General features: G+C 36.0%; 1 protein-coding gene across 8 annotated transcripts in view; it reads right to left on the bottom strand.

Moving 5' to 3' along the window:
* Window positions 1-4,902: 4,902 nt before the first annotated feature.
* The window catches only part of LOC142353100 (uncharacterized), a 35,912-nt gene continuing 17,960 nt past the window's right edge, over window positions 4,903-22,854 (bottom strand). For 4 of the 8 annotated variants that reach the window (XM_075405296.1, XM_075405299.1, XM_075405302.1 and 1 more), the window contains exons 2-5: window positions 9,964-11,957; window positions 9,130-9,515; window positions 7,242-7,673; window positions 4,903-5,756 (exon numbers count right to left, since the gene is read on the bottom strand). In XM_075405296.1, coding sequence (XP_075261411.1) covers window positions 5,058-5,756; window positions 7,242-7,673; window positions 9,130-9,515; window positions 9,964-10,789 — 2,343 coding nt within the window. In that variant the 5' untranslated portion in view covers window positions 10,790-11,957 and the 3' untranslated portion in view covers window positions 4,903-5,057. Of the gene's footprint in view, window positions 5,757-7,241; window positions 7,674-9,129; window positions 9,516-9,963; window positions 11,958-12,544; window positions 13,691-13,946; window positions 14,154-20,670; window positions 20,844-22,854 lie in introns of those variants that run through there. The other 4 variants (XM_075405300.1, XM_075405303.1, XM_075405297.1 and 1 more) reach the window with 4 other exon arrangements.

Raw genomic sequence — 22,854 nt, 5'->3', positions numbered from 1 at the left:
TACCGAGAGCACTAAAAAATGGGTCGCTTCAACTTAGGAAGGCAAGTTTTCTTCAGTAAAACAACAATACAAAATCAAGTTGGAGAAAAATCAAACACGGCTTTCCCCCGAGGTGGTGCAGTATCGACAAGGCTCTTCAGCATCTACATGAGCAAGCTGCCTCTACACCCGAAAGATATAACATCACGTCTTATTCTGGTGATAAAACTTTATCTACATCTCGTCAACAGGTGAAAAATTTACGCGATATGATAACTGCATTACTAAAAACTTTACACGCCTGGCTAAAATCAAGAAAATTTAATTTATCAGCCGAGAAATCAAGTGCAACTGTGTTCACAACCTGGATCCAGGGGGCCAAAATTGATCCACACCTCTCACTATCAACAAATCACCAATACCAGTAAAGACTAAAGCCTACTTGATGTCACTTTCGATAGTAAGCTCAATTTTGAGAACATGTAAGGAGCACCGAAGACAATTTACAAAAGCGCAAAAACATACTAAGAGATTGCTGGTAGCGAACAAAGGTACACAAATAAGACAACCTCAGTGACTTACAAAGCTGCCAGTCGGAGCGTTCTGAACTACGTTGCTCCCATTTAGGCTTCCATAATCAGCAATACAAACTGGAAGCAAATGCAAACACAACATATCATTTCTCTTCGCACAATAGGCTGTTTAAAAATTTCGGACAATGACACACAATGAGGGTGAAATCCTGCCTATAAAAGCTCACACAGGAATCTTAGCAGAGCAATTTCTAGCCTGCAGTTATCAGAGCCATCCTTCTGAAGATAAAACAGCCTCTTCAACTAGTTTTGTCCCATGAGACCGACACTAAAAGATACTTATAGGGACCGCCTGAAACAACACACAAAAAAGAGCAATTAAATCGCAAAGAAAATAAAAATGCGCTCAAAAGTGTTCACCGTCACACGGTCCATACTCAGTTGAACAAAGAGAGCAAGCAACTAGGTTCACCTCCAGACAAGATAGCAGAAGATGAACAAACGCTACCATGAATTGCACGTGTCCGATTACCACAACTGAGAACTGGATACTGCCCCCTGCTAAACTCTTACTTGAGCCGGATCTGTGAATGTTGATAACCGCTGTCCCAAATGTGAAGTAGCACCACAAAACGTAAACCACATTTTCAACTGCAGTAAGAACACCACGGACCTGAAAGTGATTGACCTGTGGGAAAGACCAGTTAAGGTAGCCAACTGGCTTGACTTAAAACCATCAGCCCAACACGACCAAACTGCACAGAAATATTCGCCTTCCTCGCACCTTTCACCGATGTTAAAGATGCCCCTCCTGCCCCCCCCCCCTCCCCCCTCCTTAACCCGGGGGCCGCATATCATTCACCATGGCGTAGTTGCAGAAAAGTCACCGCACCACAATCAAGTCGTGGATAGGCAGTCACACATTACTACTAAAATATCTTGTTTTGTTATGATACAATGAAACTAGGGTGCGCTGGTATCCCGCCAAAATGAAAAAATAAGCGCTGGTAACCCCCCAATAATGAAACAATTGAAACAATAAGCGCTGGTATCCCGCCAAAACTACTGCGAATTGCAGCTTTGAGCAACAGCGAAAACAGCGAGAGCATACGTCTTCAAAACGGTTTCCGTGAACCGCATTCTAGGACACTATTGAGCTGAAATGCTCTCAGAGCATTTAATGCCCTCTGGGTGCTACCTGTTATCACGTTTTTGAGGACAAAAGGTCAAAATGGGTCAGACGAAAGATCGGTCATGTGAAAAATTGCATAAAAAAGACAAAAGGACTATTACAATTGCTACAAATTTCGTTTCAGAGCAATTAAACAAACCCAGAAGATTGCCGGCGAAAAGTTAATGATTCCCATAACCCCGATTTGGATTGAAAGAACAGAAAAAGAATTCAATTTTTGTACAAAAACAATTTTTAGCTATTGAATGATTTTTATGTCATTTCGCAGTTCGATAACTCCGGTTTCACAGAGAGGGGATACAAGGGTTAGTATCAATACTAATGAGCATTAGAGATGGCAACAAAAAATATAGACTAAAGCTCAAGCAGCGATCATCTAAAATTGGGCTTCAAGTTTCTATTCCTGATTTCGTTTCTGTGAGTCAAGTCATTGAACATTGCATTGCTTTTCTGAACAACTTTTCTTTAAAAGCAATTTGAGCAGCGTGAGTTGAAAATAAAACTAGCCTAGAGAAGTCGAAATGATTTATTGCAAAATGTTGAACAAACTGACCTACGGTAAAACGAAACGAATTCTTATTCGACTAAGTAAAAAATATAGCGGGACAAGTCCCTAAATACAATCCAAAAAATGAAATTCACTAATGAGACGATAATCAACCTGTTCACAGCAACATTCAAGTAAGACTGACAACGAAGCCCAAGGCCCTAAATGCGCAGAAAGGAAACAAACAGAATCGTTTTTCCAAAATTCAGTGGTTTAAAAATCATAAAACATTTCATGAAGACATTGACTACACATCCTGTGTAATCACATAGAATGAGCACATAATACAACAAACTGAAGGGAATTCACTTATTCCTTATAAACAACCGACCATGCCTGTCGTTAAGGAGACTTAATGATAAGAGAATAAGCACCACCAACATTTTCAAAAAATTGCTTTAAATTTTGAAAACGAATTGCAAGAGCAACAGAAAGCATTAGCTCCGAATTTTATTATCTGAATCTTCAATAGCAACCGTTGAGAACTGTTACTAATGAGATTAATTGATAAGACAGCAATAAAAAAACGAACACTTCCAAATCCCAATAATTCACTAAATGTTTTCAAAACGAACAGCGTATGGCATATAAAGCAGACGCTATAAAATGAAACAGTTGCTTAGATTAAATAAAGCCTCCTTAGCAACAGACAGGATCTGTCATTAATAGGACTAAGAGGGCTCACAATGAAGTGAAAAAAAAACCTCGCAAAAAAATTGGTCCCAAAGTGAGAGAAAGGATTAGCTTTGAAATGAAACAATTCCATGGATTGAATGAATGATTACCTATTAGCAACCTATGAGACCTGTCCCTAGTGAGTCTAAATGATCAGAAAAAAAATACAGCAAAAACTTGCAAAACCAAAAACTCATTAAAAATATTGAGAACATCAAGTCATGAAACGCTCTAGCCAAAGAACAAACCATTAATTAGGTTAATTTATGACTCCTTAGTAACCAATGAGACTTGCTACTTGAGACCATCTATGCTCATAAGTAATAGGGCAACGATAAAAATGTAGCATTCTAAAATACTGAAAGCAAGTAAATTTGAATCACGCTTCAAAGCCATTTGCTTCTTCGCTCCCTTTACTACTCCAGCGTGATTAAAATCACTACTCTGATGTGACTTCTGAATGACGTGAAAAAGCCGGAAAAAGTTAACACCAATAGAAATCAATTACTTAGGATTGTAAATAGGCCCTATTGGCCAGTATAATAGCGGGCTGCGAAGATGAGGGCGGCCATTAAAAACAGACAATTGGTTGATATATTGTCCTTTGAAACAATTTTCACGGCTTTTCGCTAAGGTTTCATAGAAAATTTTTCGTCATTGAGATATAGTTAAACAAATTGTTAGTAAGGTAGTTTTCTATAACATGCACAAAAGCTGCAATTGAAAAATATCATTAAATGCAATTGTTCATTGCAAAAAATGTAAATAAAATGTTAAACTTTCTAGGGAGCAACTCGCTTGCCTAATTTCTTCCCATTGATTTCTCTGTCAAAAGCTTTGAGAATTACAGCTACACATAACTGATTAAATGATGGCTCATCAAGTCAACAAAGGAAACCAGGCTCAAAATCATTTAAGAGATTATAGACATTCGGAATATATCAGTAGGTCAATAAGTTCCGTAGACAGCACGCAAAACAGTTCCTTTACTATTCAATAATTACTATTTGAGGTAAACATCCATGTTAATTGCAAACCTAATAATACTGTTATTTTGAATCGCGTACTTAATTACCTCGCCAGAAAAAAATGGCATTTAAAATTTTATCATAAAATACTGAGCAAAAGCTGATAGCTCTTCTCAACTTCAATGTAGATTCGATCAGAACATCAATTACCGGAAGAAACAGCATATAACGATCGAATTGCTCTCCAATGACAGGCGGGACCGGTTATATTGTCGCCTGCTACAATCGGGTAGGAGGGGTTGACTTTCGCCTGTTTAGCGGGAGGATGGGCAATGACTTCACTACGGCGCTTTAAATGATGGTGATGATATTACAGCTTATGACAGACATCTACAAAGATAAAAATTGAGAAAACAGCAGCCGTTTCGTCTCATCTCTCAATGGACTTTTAGTCAAGTGCAGTCAATTGAGTTCTGCTACTCACATTTAAGCACGAAACAACAATTTAGATCACACAAAATCCAATAAGGGTGGAAAAGTCACTCTAAAGTCAAAACGGTTAAAAAAAATTGCATGATACACAACTGTACTAATTTTTACATAATTCGTTTGAGAGCTAAGGTCAGAACTATTGGTCTCAAGCGACGGAGGGCTCTCAAATTCTTCCCTTGCTAAAAACTATAGACTGGGTGAAAGGCTACGTGATATGATGGGAAAAAGAGTAAGCAGAAAATCATAAAGACTCATTGAGGGCGCATTTAGCGAACTTTTTAATTGAGCAATGAAAATATATTCGGCTCAAATTGTGCAAAGCAACTTGGAGTAAACTCACGCCACTTAGCCCTCTAAATTCCTAAGAACTCACAATGAGCAAATTTTAGCAGCCATTCGTAATATTTATCCTCCAATCGCGCACAGACAGAAATGCGCTCACAATTCAGCATTTTTAATCGTCCCTTTTCTGTTAGCACCCCAAAGCTCCTGTCATAGCATTGAACAAGAAAAACATGATTTTGTGAATGTTCAATTTGCAAAACTGCTAATTTTACACTAAAACTACTGAATATAAAAATCTAAACAATACTCCACCGCTGATCAAAATAAAGATTAACAATGAAAATAAGACAAGATAAAGTGATCATGTTTACATATTAATATTACTATTAAATAGAATATTTCCAATGAAATATGAGATGAGATAAAAATGTAGTAATAATGAGCCACACTAATCGAGTGCTTGAGCAAATATTAACTGATGATGATGAGGAGGATTTTTCAACTACAGGAGCTGGGAACAATTTTTCAACGGCCACGTTGTTAGCACTTCTAATATTTAATCTCGATTCATCTTCACTTGACCTTTGACCTATTTCCACAAACGTTTTCCAATCGCCAGTTGTCATGACGTCAAAAATGCACGAATCCAAGAAGAACCCTGCCAAGTGGTTGCACCGCTGCCGCGCTGTTTCGTAAGAGACCCGATTTGTTCCCCGTCTTGGGGGCCGAGGTGTCGCCGGGAATTCTGCCAACGTCTCAACGTCCGGGCATCCAGCACTGCACAGTTCCATGTGGAAGTCTTGGTTCGTGTGACCGTATGAAGGCAAGGCTTTTGCAACATCGACCGGTGATTTGACTGATATTGATAGATAAGCTCCAATACGTCTTATTATAATGTTTGTTTTGATATAATTCGCAGTCAGTTCTATCACCGATCCGTTCGATGACTGAATAACGAATAGGTTGTCGGTTGGACCGACAGAGAATGTGCCGTCGTTGAATGATGGGGGGAGAGAGCCATCGGTTGTGTCGTAAATCATTTCACGCTCTACACAGTTCAATCTGGCACGGAAAACCACAAGCACCTGAAAACAAAATTTGAAGGCAATGAGACAAATCAACGAAGTAAAAAAATCCTACAGGCCCCGGTAAGTAAACACCGGAGAACAATGTTGATCTACAAAAATTTATTCGAACTTAATCGAAAACTATGTACAAGGTTTACAAATTAAGTTGTTGAAGGGAGTCAGAAACAACCGGAACTCGCGACTGTAGAGGAGAAAGAATCTTGGTCAAGTTTTGAACAACACAAGATTGAAAAACAGACTTTAAAAATCCTCAAAAACAACTTTATCATCATGTTTATAGATGCCGTCTTTGATTTTATAATGGTTATTAAAAAAATTAAAAGTCGCCAAAATTAATACATGGTCATGTTTAAGTTGCATCTCAATTTTCTCGAGGGTGTAAAAATCCATCATTGAGAAATTGGTTCTAAACAACTCGAAAAGAATGCATCATTATATGCTTACAAGCCTGTGCACAGACCCCGTTGACAAAACAGAGAACAAAACAAACATCAGTCAAGTTGTAGATAAAAAGTTTCTTTTTAATTTTTACATCTGGTGGCCAGCAGATTGACATTATACTTTTAATTTGCAAACAAATACTTCCAGACATAAAGTCTGCATCGAACGTCCACTTCATTGTAAGTTGAAATTAGTCACTTTATTAATTTAATTCTCGGCATTCAAAACCAATTTGTACGAGTTGTACTTAAGTGCTTCAGTAGCTGAACGCAAGTTTACTTTTGTGTAACAACTAGACTCTTCTTGTCAATTCATGCAAGAGAAGATGCTTTTCACAGCTCACAGCAATGTCACTCGGGGGGACTTTCAGTCGCGTCTCTGTTGAAAACAATCAAAAATCAGCTGATAGACGGCTTGTTTAATTTTTAAACTCGAAACATCGGTTTAGTTTTCCTCGACCTAGCGACACAAATAAACAAACACAAACAAACAAGCAGCGTTTCATGGCAAAAGTCGGAACCGTTTCCTTATCAATAATAGATGCTTGAAACATTTATAATGGTGTAGTAGGCAGTGTTCGCTCTTCTCAGGTTGTACAAATCGCTATAAAAGCAAAACGTGTATTACATTTTTGATACTGCTCCTCATGAGATCTTTTTTTAAATGTACTAAGAGAAAATCAGAAAAGTAAAGCACCATCACGTCCATGTAAAAACGGCAACTCTGGACTAAATCCACGCGCTAAAGAATTTATCCAAAACTATCTAGAAGCCCAGTAAAAAAGCGTAATCAAATTCACCTACCAGGTGAAATCCCTCTCCTCATAATTTAGAATATTGATTCGCATCAGTTTCAAAAGTCCCGAGGATTGAAAAGTTAAATATTTTAAAGCAATACATGAGATTGGAGTTGTACATCGTATGCGAGAGTTTTGCGATTACTGCGCCGACTATTGTAATGTTTGCTACAAAGCCCAAATATTAATGCAAGCAGTCAAAAAATTTTAAGTTTAAAAGGTTTTTTTTAAAGTATAAAACTTACTCTGGTAATAGCAGAAGCAGAAGTCACTGTCGTTTCCGACGCAGTATTGGCATCCCTTTCAGCACCAGAATTGCTTCTAGAATATTCTGACCCCTCGCGATACGAAGACTCAGTCGACTTCTGGTTGTTGGCTGGACGGCCTTTTTCTGCCGTTTGAGACGTCGGCTGCGAGCTCGCCTCGTCTCCAATTGGTACATTTACTGCTTGTATTGTGAAAAACTGGTTATCAACTAATGGCCAAGCTCCTAATGTTGTACACGTTTGTTTCCTACCTCCGTAGGTTACAATGTGGGGGTCACCGAATAGACTGCAAAATACTGGCTGAGAATTAGTAGATACCCCTGTATCGTCTTCTATGAAACAGAGGTTATCGCGGTTTCTGTAAGGTGCTGGCTTTATCGTCGGCAGAGCATCAGTATAGTTTTTCAAGACCTGAAACATAAAAAATACTTGATACTATTCTGTGTTTTTGTTCGGTAAAACATTGTCTGCGAAGCTTAAATTTCGCAAACCAGGAGTAACCAAGTATAGGTTACGTGACACAAGTATAGGTAACGTGACTCTGCAAGCAAGAGCAATTTAATTTGACTAAACAATCCAATTTAAATCAAGACGCGAGAAAAATTAAAAAGAAACAAAACCATGTACTTAAAGTAGGAGAAATTACCAAATTACATTAAAAGAATTTTGAAACATTGCAGAACATTCAATTACCCACCTTAAAAAAGCCAACAAGCCAAATCTGCTTTAAAGAAAACAAGAATTTAGCTCAACTTTGACAATTAGTTTGTATTTGCGCCATAAAAAACGAAGATGCTGCCAAACCTCTTCTTACACTGACAATTTTCCTAAATTTCGTAACGATAAGATACTATTGTGAATTAAATGTGCATCTGGAATTCCAAATCGAACACTTAAATACGTTAATTTCACATTTATCGTCCGTAACAGTGATTTTACTCTTCAGTTCTAAAACATGACAATAACTTTTTGCTTTTTCCCTGTGCCTGATACCTTTATGATTATGCCTATACAATGAACATAGCTGGCAGGTTGGCAGAAAATAGACATGAAAGCCCAAAATAGATCCTTTCTCTATTAATTGCAGAGATGTTATATTTTGACAAGAATCTGTATTACTCATTGCTTCTACTGTTCACATCTCTCAAATAACCTTCAATTACAGTGACACACAGAAGACCTTATCTTGTGTGTCACTGGGAGTGAGAAAAGTCATTTTTTCAGATCAAGGTAAGTCATATGTGACTAAATTACGCGAATGGAAATAATTCGCTCAACTAGGAGTGAAAAATGACGTCACGCACGCAATATAGTCGAAATTGCATGAACGAATGAAAAAGCGGATTTCAAGAAATCGTGACAGCATATCGTCGTAACAGAAATCTTGACGAAGAAATAAAAAAACATAGAAGTATACGTCCTGAGGTATAATTTAAAGAATAAAACAAAAACCTAGACCTGGAAATGCCTAGAAATCAATTCGAAAAATCATGTAGAAAAAAGCGACCAAAAAAAACGAATTTTTGTTTTAACACCTTTTTACTCTCTTTTAAAATTGGAGAAAAAATTTTACGCCCGAAAACCACTCGCTTTTTCGCTCCACTTCCTGTTTCTGCGTGACCAAAATTATCAATTCAGCTTGACTTCAAAAATCCTAAAAAAAATTGTGAAAAAAACTTCAAAAGAGAAGCCCATTAATAGAAGCCCAGCTACCTCTTTGTGGCAAACATTTAGACAACAAATTTTTGCTGGTAAAACACCGCAACAACAGGAGTGGGCTGAAGCACTAGTCTAGCCAAAAATCCGAGCAAACTTTGCATAACAAAAAGTCAAACTTCGAGAGCAATTGAACATAATAAACACTCACTTCGCTACAGTTCCTTTGTTGGAACACATTGTCGGCCCATGTTTTGTGCCCCATGTAGTACATATTGTAACGGCAACTGTTCTCAATCTTCTGGAGACATTTTAAGTCGTTGTGGAATATGACACAACTTTCAATTTTGTTGTAGTTGAGGTGCGCCATATGCAACCACTCATTACAACTGTTCACTTGACATTCGGTGCCGAATTCTCCCAGGTTGCCGCCAGTTGGGGCTCCGGGTGCACCCGGGGGTAGGATGTCCTGGATAGAACCACTGGATCGCCTGTTTCTACTACTGGAAGTATCGTCTGTGAAAAATGGCTCGAATGGCGTTTTAGGGACATCGCGTCGCACAACACTGCTGAACTCTCGGATGTTCATTGCGCTCGCTAAAACATAAGAAACTTGAACCAATAGTTTAAGGCTAAAATAGATGATAAAATCGATAGTTAAATGCTCTTTTGTTTTAACTGGTCCATTGTTGTTAAAAAACATCTATTGAAAATAAGTGGATAAGTAACTTTTAAAGCCTTTTTCCAAGGTGTTTTATTTTTTTTAATAATCAAAATAAACTTAGAGATACTCTGATTCGTTGCGCAGAAAATTTATTTGCAAATTAACGTCTTACTCCTCCAATATTGAACTTCCGTAGTTGATTAGTTTCAAAAGAATTTAACTTATTATTTTTTTCACTTCGGCATCAGTTTTATGCTATTTTCTGACGCATTAGATCATAGACTACATAAAATGCTCAACTTAATTCAGGCGTGGAAAACAAGAGCATTATTATGTAGTTAACTCATAAGCGTAAAGTTATAAATAGGAAAATTAACTAACTTGTAATTAGGGACGATAATAGCAGCAACAGATGTAGCAACAATTTAGGAGACCAGCTCAATGTAGTACTACTATTTCTTTTGTTGCTCCACGCTTTTCGAGCAAGTTCAGTCCGAACACTTAATTGATATGGGGAGAAAGTTGCTTCCTTAAGTTGGCAATTAGCTTCCTCACGCCTCCCACGTGCGATTGCCGGTTGTTCACACGTTATTGCAGCTGGTTCACGATCGTTAATTGATTGGACCCCCCGGCTCATATTAGGGATGCTAGCGTCATGGGAGGAATTGCAATATCCGGAGTCCTGGTACTTCAAAGTATCTCTGAGACATCGACTTTGTTCAAGGTTAAGGTCACTTTGAAATGATTTAAAGCTTCGATATTTGTTTGGCATTTCTGTTCTTTTCCCTCGCACTCGGGGAGAAGAATTCTGCTCAGGCTCAAATAGAAAATTTTTGAGGTCGTTCGGAGCGTAAATGCGAAGTTCTTCCAACGTCGGTGGCTCGAATCGCAAATTGTTGTCTTTCGTTTTGTCATTTTTGGGAAATTCGTTGTCAAGACTTTGATCAGACTTGATATGTGATGGAGTGTACATGCAATGCATTGAAGATTGGCACTGCATGTCATAACACAGTGTCGGATAGGTTTCGAATTGAGGCACTTGATTCGGGCAAATGGGAGATGGGTTTAGTAGGGGACGTTTCGGGTGCAAATTGGACATAGAATCTACTGACAAAACGGGACATGAAGATTTTCGAACGGGTTGATAGAACACAGTCGGCAAATCTGCCGAAAGTTCTGGTCGCCAATTTGAGTTCTGAGTTTTCATATTTTTTTTCAAAATCAAGGAAGAATTAACGAAACTTTATGAAAATCTGAAAATCCATTTCAATAGTTAGCATTTTCTTCAAATTTCATAACTATAAACATTGCCTCGAAATAAAGAGAACGAAATTGTGAATTCAGGGAATTATTTCGTGAGAGTATTTTTTCGAACTTAATGAATCAGTGGATAAAAAATAAAGCAAAGGAAAATAGAAAAGGAGAAATTTTAGCGTGTGGTCAACCTATCCATTCTGTATCAATTCGAGTGTTAATGAAATCGCATTGTTCGAGTAATAATCTCGGCGTCATAGACTAGATAAAGCTAAAGTCTGCCTCTTTGTAACGATTGTCAATAAAGAACTGGGGGCTATGACTAGTTATTGTTCGTTATCATAACCAATGCAGTTAATAACAGATAGTAATACTAATAATGAAGACTGCAGGTTGATTTTCCTTGTTGCAGCAATATAATGGGAAGTAGTATAGTCACACAATCGAATGCTGAGGTAATGACTGCGCGAACAAAGGGAAGTTTTTCACAGTCTGATGAAATTTTTTCCTTTAGGGTCCGGTCTGAATTGACCAATCAGACAGCAGAATTAACCTCCAATGGATATATTCAATTCTCTGCAGATGATAACAATAATAACTATCAATGAAAAGATTAAAATAACTTGATCAAGTTATAACTTCTTTGAACGAGGTAGAACAATGCTCCAAAGTTAGCTTCGACGTATGACAACTATTAATAACCAAATTGATTATGACTTGGTTAACTCGATCAAAGCAAAGGAAAGGCGCACAATATGTTCGTAGATTTAGCGTCCTGTGTTTTTTTTTTTCAAGTAAGAAATTGTTTCATGCAACAAAATTCAAGATTAACAAAGGCTAGAATTCTGATTGAATGAATAATGAAAGTACGTATATTTTTGGTTTTTGTGGTGTAAGAATACGTAATACGTAATGGTATTAAGAGGCACTCGGATAGGGTTTAAGGGCGGAATCTGGGGGGAGGGTTCAAGGCACAAAAGGTGGTAGCTGTTGTTGTGATTCTGGTTGTAGTGGCGGAGAAGGAGGTTTGGGGTCTACCGCAGGAATAGTAGTCGTGGTCCAACTAGTACAAGTAGTAGTAAGTGGTGGTGGTGGTGGTGGTGGATGGGGGGTCAACTAATCTGAAACAGAGAAAAAAGAGTGATGCGATTATTGGGATAGACAGAATGGATTAGGAGTAATATGCAACTGTAATATGATATTATGAACAGCAAATGAGGCGGAATTAAGCAATGGGATATTGTTCGCCATGGGACCATGACTGATTGGCGCCATGAGGTCCCAGCCCTTTTGTTCACACAAGAAAAACGAATCTACAACACAAACCAAGCTAAAATCTCCACTCTCTCTATATCTGTGTGTCTATCTTCAAAATATGAACACTCAAGTATTCCCAAAAATCTGAAAAAGCAGAATTTTCCTCAAAAATTTTGTAAAAATTTAATGGGTCCATAAAAATGATAAAAATTCGAAGCACTCCCAAAAAATTCTGTCAAATTTTAAAAATTAATTCTGCCCATCAAACTAATAATTCCATCACCGAAAAAAAATCTTGTAAAATTCAAAGCCAGCGAACATTCAAATGCATTATGCACATTTTAGAGTTCTGCACAGACAAGAAAACATAAATACTGATAGTATTCCAATAATCAATTTATGTAAAAATTAAGTTAGAAGAAAAACTATCAAGAGTATAAAGGTTGGTTACCCCTTCTTTGTCCATTAGGAGCTATAATTGCAGAACGAAAAACTTGTTTTTGTTCAGCTGAAGGCAAAAAAAAACGACTGAAAAGTTCACTGCAAACGAGCTCCGCTGAATCGCGAAAAATAATTGCGTGTGAACAAACAGTAATATTGAAGTTCGTAATTGCCAGCTCATCAGCCAATCATTTTCATTCATAATTTATAACAAAACAGCAAAACTTGCGCTGAAAAATCGTTTTCCAAATCGATCACAAAATCTGTAATTTGCCGCTGAAAATTTCACAAACCAATAAAAATCAATAAACTTTCTCAAACTAAATTTTCTTGAATTGCTAATTGAATGGGACTTGAAAGCGCGGAGAAAATTTTCTCAATTTGGAAAATGAAAGGAAAAATAACAGAGCGGTTAAAATTGATAACCAATGAAGTCGGGAAAAGTAATTAATAGCCTTGGCGCCAGAGAACGCGACACGGCTTACACATCTTTCTCTATAAATTGATCAGAGTCGTTTTGGGAAGGCGCTAAGAGACGTTGGGGGGAGGGGGTAATTGGGCTAAGTTGGATTAAGCAGTTTGGCGTCGCCGCGGAGGAGCTTACTTCTCTTTTAGTGGCGGCGAACGAGCAAACCAGGATGGAGCGTAATTGATCAAAACCTCCCAACCCGAAATGGGAATAATCGCTCACTAGCAATGGTCACAGCAGTCGAAATAGTAAGTTGAGTTCCACACGTACAGACCAAGCACGAGCGAAATAGTCACGTACGTAGAAAAGCTCAACTGAATAGATATGGAAAGATAGAAAGTAGTTAGAGTGACTATTTCAATAGAGGGGCGGGGGCAGAATGGAGCTGAACAAAATTTTCTGGCGCCATCGGGAATCGAAAGCCAGACAGATAGCAATTTGGAAAAAATTCACAAGTAGATTAATAATGGAGCGAAATAAAAACGCTCAGAATGGCAGAAAAAGAAAATCTTTTATTCTCTTTCACTCCAGGAAAAGGAAAAAGAGAGTTTCGTTTTTAAGGAAAAGAGAGAAAGAAAATATGGATCGAAATCTGACAATAGATGAAACTAAATGAGCCGCTTAAGCTCGATCTCTGTTTTCTCTCAATTTTCTGACGGCACAGGCGGGACAAAATTTTTCCCATCTAATTCCTAATAATTTATCTCTAAATCAGCGTTCCGTGCTATACCACACCGCATAATACTGGAACATTGCCAAGCGAACAATTGAATGTTGAACAATAATAAAGTAACGTGGAAAAGTATTGGAGCTATCGAAATAATTGCTCAAATGTTAAAACATGCACAAGTATTTACGCAAAAGGCCGTCCAAAAAGATATGGATAGATTGTTGGCTTGTGTGTATGCGAATAGGACAAACTACGTCAAGTTAGGCTACTTACGTTGTTGCTTCTCTTCAAGTTTGGATCAAGTGTTTAAAATTTTATCAATCATTTCTCCTCTTTTTATTTAGTTTTCTGTATACTTTTAGTGCGTTATTATTGTTATTATTTGTATAAAATATGAATTGGAGCAGCTGCGTCGACCACCACATAAGAGATGAGTTTCAGCAAAAAAGAGGAATTAATATTTAAGAAGTTTAAATAAAAACAAACAAACAACCACACAACAAAAATATTTCGCAAATTTAGCACGCTACAATATAAACCACGAACCAAGTAAAATCTGCACTTTCTAAACAGAAGCAAATTCTGCTCTTCTTAAATAAAGCAAAATCTGTATTTTCTAAATACTGCCGAGAAAGGATTTTTTCCACCTAAGTTGTGAGTAAAAATGGCTGAAAAAACACAAAAAGATGGAAATATCAGTGAACAATATTAATCTTAGCTGCAAACAAAAAATTGAGAACACAACTAAAGGTGCATTTGAAAAGCCGGAGGAAACAATAAATAATAATAATAAACAATCATAACCTAATCTATATAACTAACGTGGCTCGATCACGCTCGCACATTCAATGCTCTCTTAAGATACACACAGGCACACGTATACAAGTAGTAATCAAAAGGTGATTTATAAGTAGGACGCACAGCACTTAGAAGCGATGGGGTGGAAAATGTTTATTGTTTTCCCAATTCAAATTATTCGTTCACTCTTACTTACAAACAATCACTCCAATAAAATTAAGCTGTTGTGACAAATTACGCCGTCTTTGTTTATCCATTGTTTGTATCTGCTTTTCTATCTCGACACCAAAAGCTAAAGTGATTTAATGTTTCATAAGCGTGCACCGCAACGCAATTGTACTGTAACAAAGTGAGAAAAATCAACTTTCCTCAAACATAAGAGTAGAAAAAAGTGCTTCAGACCTCTACCTGGGGGGCGGGCGGCTTCAACGGTGATTTCTTTTCAAACGTGAAGAAACTTGAAAAAAAGCGGCCGTGATAAGCGTGATGAAAGGGAAAAATTGATTTCAAAGGTGAGTTTTGTCGGCAAAAAACGGCTGCTCAGAGCATATCGAGTACCGTCTCAATTAGCAACAAGATCAATCAGCAGCCAGTCTTCAGAAATCTTTCTTTTGTTCAATTTATGTTCACTGAATTTATCGAGATTTATCTTCAAAAAAAATAGAGAAAAACTATATTATTGAAGAGTTCCCTTCACGTTTTGTTCAAATGGTATCCTGTGAAAAACATATATATTTTCACTTTTCTAACTTAGATAAAAAATTTTGTTCAATTTAAATTGCAAAGGTTCGGAAGATGTTTTCAGTGACCCATTTACATACAAATGTCTTCTAATTTGGGGGGGGGGGGGGGATTTACATTCCAAACTTTCCACTCCAATAAGGACCAAAAAAGATCACTGCTTCAACTTCTAAAACTTGTTGACTAGTTAGCAATAAATGTCTTCTATTTTGAGAAAACAATTGTTGAAATCATTCCTTACTTTTTATTAAGTTTCAATAACGTCTCAATTCACCAATCTCCACTTTATAACGCAATAAACTCTTTCCACCTGCGCTTTCCTGGTAAAACGATGCAAATAACATCAGGAAATTGTTGCCGGACTACAGAAAGCGGGGTGAAATTTGCCTAGGGTATAGCTAGGTAACACCCTAAATTGATCCGCCTTTCCTTATTCAAATGGGTTTTCAGTTTAGGAGGACTGGGCCTTAAACAGATCTCAGCTATAGATGTCCAAGATAAAACACTGCTTACAAAATGTGAAAAATTGATTTAAAAAATTTATGAAATATTCAATATTAGCGTCAAAGTAGCTACTATCAGAATTGAGACCTTTGATTCTAAAACAAAGTTCATATAAAGAATAAAACCACTTGATTTGAGAACCAGGACTTCACTGAACTAAGAGTCACAAAAAATCTCGTGAAACCGAAATACAGGAACAATGATTTCTAATATTTATAAGGTTAGAAACGTCTTCAAAGTTCCCTCGCTTTACCTTTGATCAACTGTTTAAGGATAGTTTTTCTTCTATAAATAATGTGCTTTTCCAGTTTTCTCGTAGATACTGAGGATTTTTAATCCAGGGTTGTGAAAATCCTCGATCAGCTAAGGTTGGGGCAAACGTATCATGTCAAAAGACGAAATGAATTACCAAGCTCTTTCTAATCTAGTTAACAGAAACTTGACGCGCAGAATCTTGCTAATTCCTTTAAAAGTTACCGAAATCTTGTTTGGTCCAAACTTCTGGGAATATTTTAGATCGTGACAATTTTGATACCTGCTAAATTGATCTTTCAAATTTGCACATATCTAGGTACCTTCAAGGCAAGATTAACCATGTCTGTTTTGTTTCACTGGGAAGCCAATTCTTTTTGATAAAGTATTGATTTAACATTTAGGACAACTTGTTCCTTGGGACTCGTACATAATCTGACAATTTTTAAATGAAAGTTTGTCAAACTCAAACATTTTCCAACCATTTATTTACCCCCCCCCCCCCCCCCCCCCACCATCATTTCACACCGATTTTAATTCCTTTTATACTTGGTACATTTAACATTCAAAATAAGAGCTTGTGTAAAGAGTTTAGGGATTAAAACTCAACCCTATATGTATATTGGTAGGGTTCGACGAAAGAGTTTTGGGGTGAACAGTTTCCCCAGATATGGCTTTACCGCGTTTCTCAAATAGCTTCTAATTCGGCGTTTTGAAACATTATGCCAATTGGCCTTCGATACGGCCAAGTATAAGAATAAAGATGGAAGGTTAAGGCTGAGGGGACACATTGAAATTAGAGTATTGTTCCCTTCTAACTCGTTTATTGTTGTCCTGTCTTTGAATTGGGATTAGCCATGACAAGTGGGGTGGATACACACACGCAAACTATGAGCAATAGAGCAACAAAAACAATAACAATTATACGAGCAATAAAATTAAGACCTCTTTTTCTACTCTTCAAAAACACTCGCTTCGTGTCTCATATTGTCTGGAACAACAAATGACTACATTTGCAAAAATTAAACTTGTCTAAGGAGTTGCAATAATTCCCAATAATGGTGACAAAAAGTTGAAAAATAACTAACCGAAAATTCTCAATACTATTGTCAGTAATAAACAATTTCAAATTTTGGAGACAAAAGTTTTAAGAAAGTGACTGAAGTTTCACAATGTCTAGATAACTGGTACTAACAGTGACAAAAAGTTGACTAGAAAACAACTTCACAATGACTTTTAAATTAATATCCTAATAAGAGATTTTAAAAAAGTTGACAAATAAAAGCTGACTGAAATTTCACAATAATGTCTGAACAACTTCAATGGTATCATCATTCAAAGTACTAAACGCCAGTCTGAATAAAATTATTTGAAAATAAGCACAAATAAATTAGACTCCTGCAAGTCTGTTAGAATTCACTTACAAAACAGAAACACTGTTTCATGTTCGGTAGGCGGCATTGAAACAAAGTCAAGAATTGAGATGTCACCGCTTCCTAGCTGAGACAGAGCTTTGAAGTCTTCCATTAAAAAGCAGGATACTTCACAAGTTCAGACTTTGTGACTACTCCTGAAGCTGTGTAACAAACCAATCAGACCCCATTAGTAAAACAAAGTCTCAATTTAAAAATTTCCACTTTTTCTCAAGAAACAAATGAAACTAAAAATCATAAAAATGGTACTATCCAAAACTATAACAAGGCAATTGACGAGAAATTAAAGCTAAATTGTCGGCAACTTCATATTAAAAATTTTGAAACTAATGAAACTCGTGGTTTCAAAATATTTTTCATGCTCAACATCTTATACAGTTAAGAAAAGAAATCGTGAAGCAAAAGTTTCTCTTTTACTAAAAAATCAAACTCGGAAATCAGAAATAAGCAAGAATTAATAAACTCATCTTATCGTCTCAAAACTGCAGAACGGTTGATTTTCTTTTGTAAAAATTTAAATTTAAATTTACGATAACTGTTTAAGTGAAAATCTATACTTGACAGTGAAACAGCGTGTAGAATTTCTCAATAAGAATTTTCTCCATTAACAAAAGCGACGATTTTTTTGTCCCAATTACAAATAAACGGCTCTGAATTCTGAGGAGCATTTAATGTTTATAGGATGGAAGATAAATTTACCAGACACGTGCAAAAACTTGGTAGTACTGGTGCTAGAAAACTGGAATTGAGCTAAATAATTAGGTTTACAGACAAACTGTCGCTGTGCTTAAGTTAATGTGTTAAGATTTGTCTCAAGGATTGAGGGTTTCAGGCTTGTGTCTTCTTAAAAAAAACTTTTGAAGAGGACGTTATTTGACTTTTTACCTTCCAATCCCAAGGTTGTGAACAGAAAAAAAAAACAATTTGTTTCGACGTAAAAAGAAAACAGGCCAAAAATAACGCCCAGATAATATAGCTTTCAGTAAGAATATCATACCATTCACTGGAGTATATTTTTAAACAAACTGATGCAAATACTTGTCACTTACATATCTACTATGAGAACGCGTATACTTTTCTATATTCACAGGTTCACTAGATTCAAGTGGTTCGAGTCGTGTGAGACAGAATTAAAATGGAAAAAATGCTGACTAATTCTTTAATGTTTTTCCAGGTGTCAGGACAATTTACCCAATTCCATTTTACCCAATGTGAAAATCCAGCTTTCTATAGCCATTTTGGTAGTAAAAATTTCAACCTGTAAAAAAGCTATCACAATCTTGCATCCATCCATACAAAACACCAAACTGAAAGCCTTTTAATTAGCAATGTTTTACTTTAACGCTATACATCAGCAAAAATCGAAAAAAAAAACAAAATTGAAAAAAAAAACAAAAAAAAATATCGCGACAAGAGCATTAAAAATGAAAAAAAACCACAGACTTTAGCAATAGTATTCATTTACCTTAATCCTGCTTTCACAGATAGATAAGATTGGTAACAATCTGATGGAAAAAACATCATAACTATGGCCAAGTTCAATTAGGTTTTAAATGAAAATAAGCCTGAAATTACAGCCGCTTTGTAATTAATTCTGAAATTTCAATTCATTCAGGCTGTATCTATTGCTGCAGTATTAAGTTAGACTAATTAGGCTGGAAATATGCTAACAGAAAGATTTATGAATACCACACTAATGTCCAGTGCGTTATTCCTATATTATTCAAATTTTAGATTGATCACATAAGTTCATGTTTCTCTACAATTTGGTTGTTTCAATGATTTGAGAACTGAAATTATTTAATTCGAGAGCAACCCTTAAACCTACTGAGCAATAAATGCAACTTTAAAAAAGACGAATTTTACGTATGCTTGGTCTTAAGTACAAAAATGATGTCTGTATGGACTGAAATACCTTTTGATTTAAACAACATTTTTTGCAACAAGTAAATTAAAATTATAACCATACGGTTAAATATACTTGAAAGAAAAAAAATACTTCAAATCATTCAAACAAAATAAAGTAATAAACATCAACAAATTTCTTAAAGAATCACATTATAAATTTTTTTTTCCGATTGTTTTCTTCCTAAAAATAAAAATAACTTTTAAAAGCTCCTACGTTACTATTCAAAGGAATTTTTTCATGTTGTGAGAGCAAGAAATCATTCAACGTTTTCTTAAAATCTTTTTTCCTTATTTAAATCAAAACTTTAGCGATTCGAGAAAGCAAGAAATGCAATAACTCAGCTGATAAAATTTTTAAACTATTCTTTAAAGTACGCTCAACGACAAAAATAAGTTAGCTCCCGGTACTTTTCCGAAGTATAACTTCAATTTCCACAAGATTACGCTATACCGCCTAAAACTTCGCGATAAATAAACTTCTTAAATGATTGAACTTGGTATGCTAGTGCACTTGCTTACATTTGAAATTCAGTTAATACGCATTGTTATTAAACCAATTCAATTTCCACAGCGCTGAAAAAGTTGTCACAAAGTTTGACACTTTTTCAGTTTTTGTTCAGTTGTGATTCAGTTTGCATTTGCGATAAACATTAGAAAGAGAACAGTTGTAAACGGTAAATTATTTCGTGGCAACTCATTCGATGGAGCTGCAGCATTTTAAAGTAGTATATTTGGTAAGCTACTGTCGCTGATTATATACAGACGGACATCAACGGAGCAAACTTTTTTTTTCAAAAATTAAAGAGAAAGGTACAGGATCATGTCAAAAAATAAGTTTTTGTTTCAACATTTTTTTTTAAAAAAAACTACAAAACCTAAAATTAGCACTCAGCATAGCATGAGCACTAAGCATATCAAAAACTAAACAAAGAAACTCCAGATTCTACAATACTTAAAAGCTACAATTTTCAAATAAATAGCTGAACATTAAGTTACAGAAATGAAGCTTGTATTGCAAAATCAACATAAGCGCAAAAACAAAATCGATGAAAGAGAGCATTTTTAAAAACGCGAGACAGTTGTCGCGTCTGAAAAAGATTACTCCTATCGGTAGTTCAAGTTAAGTTCTCTCAGATTTTAAAATGTTTCCATTCACTCTGCATGTTGATTAAAAACAAACCATTCTAGAAAATTTGATAGCCAGATTTAGCGGTAGATAAAGGGGGCATTTGAGCGCAGTTATGAAAACTTGACAACAAAAAATTGCTTATAAAAAATTTGACAATCAAAAATTTGTGATTATCAAGAAATTACGGAATTGACCATCAAAAATGTGTCAATACAATGAGACTAAGACTTACACGAACATATTGTAGTAGACTGTTGAAGGTAGCCCGTCCGTCGCAAATCTAAGGACGAATAGATTATAAAAGACAGATCGTTACATCAAATGTTATTTAGGTCGATAACATTCAGTCTATCTTGGCGACTAGTCCGAAGTCTAGGTTATCAATGTAACTGATTAAAATTGAGCCAAGTTAATTACATGAGAGAAATTTAGTCTGAGAAAAGATTGGAACAGCCACCGCTGTGGTAGAATGCAAATACATAAACACACTCACATACGCATACAGGTAGCCTATACATAATAGCACTTTAGTGAAATGGCTTCTTAGTTCGCTCAATCCAGTGATTAAAAAGAATAAAAATACGTTTGTAATTATGTAATTAATTGCATACTCGCTTATGCGCGAGAAGACAGCTCAAAAGTACCTGTGCTGGCCTTTGTGTTTGTATATAAGCATATAAAAAAAACATACACACGTTGTATATGCTGCTTTGCGAAAATCGCAAAACGTGCAAAGACTGTGTACCTGCTAAAAAAAGCCGAGCCAGCTAGTTTTCGCTTTTGGTTCGGTAGTGGTAATAAATTAATCTTTAAAAGTTACCACCGCCAAACACCGCCGAGCTTTATAGAAGTAAGTTAGCAGAACAATGATATAATAAATTGACCAAACTGCTCTTCAGTGCTATTCGAGTTAAATTGTCATCTTTTGCATTGTAGTTTTGCTTGCGTGAATTATCACAAATATTCTACGCACCACAATAATATTTGCACAATCATAAAGCTATAATAGCTCGACAAAACAGTGGACAAAAAAGTCACAGCGGCGCTCAAACTTGAGTGAAGTAAATATCTGATATCAAATGCAATGATTACTTCATTCCCAGAGCAAGAGAAGCCATATATAATAAAAAAAACTGCCAAAACATTTTTACATGAGGAGCATTTCCCGAGATAGAGAAAGAACTCTCACGAGAAGACAATTACAGCAATCTGATCTCTATATCAAATGCTTGCATGCATACTTATTTCATGTAACCCTCCCAAAGATAAGAGAGCGCAACAAGAGATCATATATTGGAAGAAACTATATTCGAAAATTGATAAAACTGCCAAAAACGGTTAGGAGAGATTGGTTCAACCTATTTTTTTAAAACTCAAATAGGTGGGCAATAAAATCTAGGTCGCAGAGCGTGGACTGAAGGCAGTATCACATCTCCAAGCAAAATATCAACTGAAATGCAGCACAAAACTCAAAGCAAGCTCTGATTTAATTGTTAATTTTCCAAATTTTGTGGAAAAAAATTTGTTTGATAAAAAACAGTTTTGCAACTACATTGAAACCATTCCTGGTGAACCATAACACCAATTCTGTTACACTACACAACCCAAAATCTATATGTATAGTTCTACCTTACTGAAAAGAAACGCGTTACTTTAAACACGACAATAAAATAGTTTAAGTTCTCAGCCCTAAACTCTGGCAATCTAAGAATACAGAAAAATGTGACTAGTTTTAAGATTAACAACAGCCCTTCACCCCAAGAAAACATACTCAAAACAGTTTCGATGAGTCGCATACTTAGAGACCAGAAAGGCTCTAAGAGAGCAGATTAGCCAATTAAAGCCCTCCTTGCTTTAACTATTTATCCGGTTTTTGAGGACAAAGTTAGTTAAAAGGGTCAGAAGAAAAATCGGTCAAGCAAAAAATTGCATAAAAAAGACCACAGGACTAATATAATCGCTTGAGATCAATTGAAAATTTTACTAAACGATAGAAACTTTGAGCCAAAATGCGAGGAGGCAATGTGGGGTTAGCATACTTAAACGTGTCACAAAAATGAAACAAGCAAACAATTCAAAGTTGACAGGGGATAATTCAAATTCAAAACATGGATAAAAAATCAGGATATATGAAACTTAAGTGAAAAGGCGCTGGCATTTTAATGACCAAGTAGAAGCTCAATTGCATGATATGAAAAAATTTGAACGTTCACCAACTTCAATTTTATGGACTGTACAAATATTGTTTTTAACTTCATGTACGATTACACTTGTCAAATAATTTTTACTAATGATGAAAAACTAGTACTGCAGTAGTTCTCCATCATCATTAAGATAGACAGCCAAGATTTTCAATGAGTGAAAACTTATCTAGTCACCATAGTGGGCCGATAGTTAATCGCTAAAATCAGATGGA

Source organism: Convolutriloba macropyga, chromosome 14 (genome assembly GCF_964194025.1).
Source record: "Convolutriloba macropyga chromosome 14, txConMacr16.3, whole genome shotgun sequence".
Lineage (NCBI taxonomy): Eukaryota > Metazoa > Xenacoelomorpha > Acoela > Convolutidae > Convolutriloba > Convolutriloba macropyga.
Note: the sequence above shows the minus strand (reverse complement) of the source record. Positions and strands in the feature narration are given on the sequence as shown.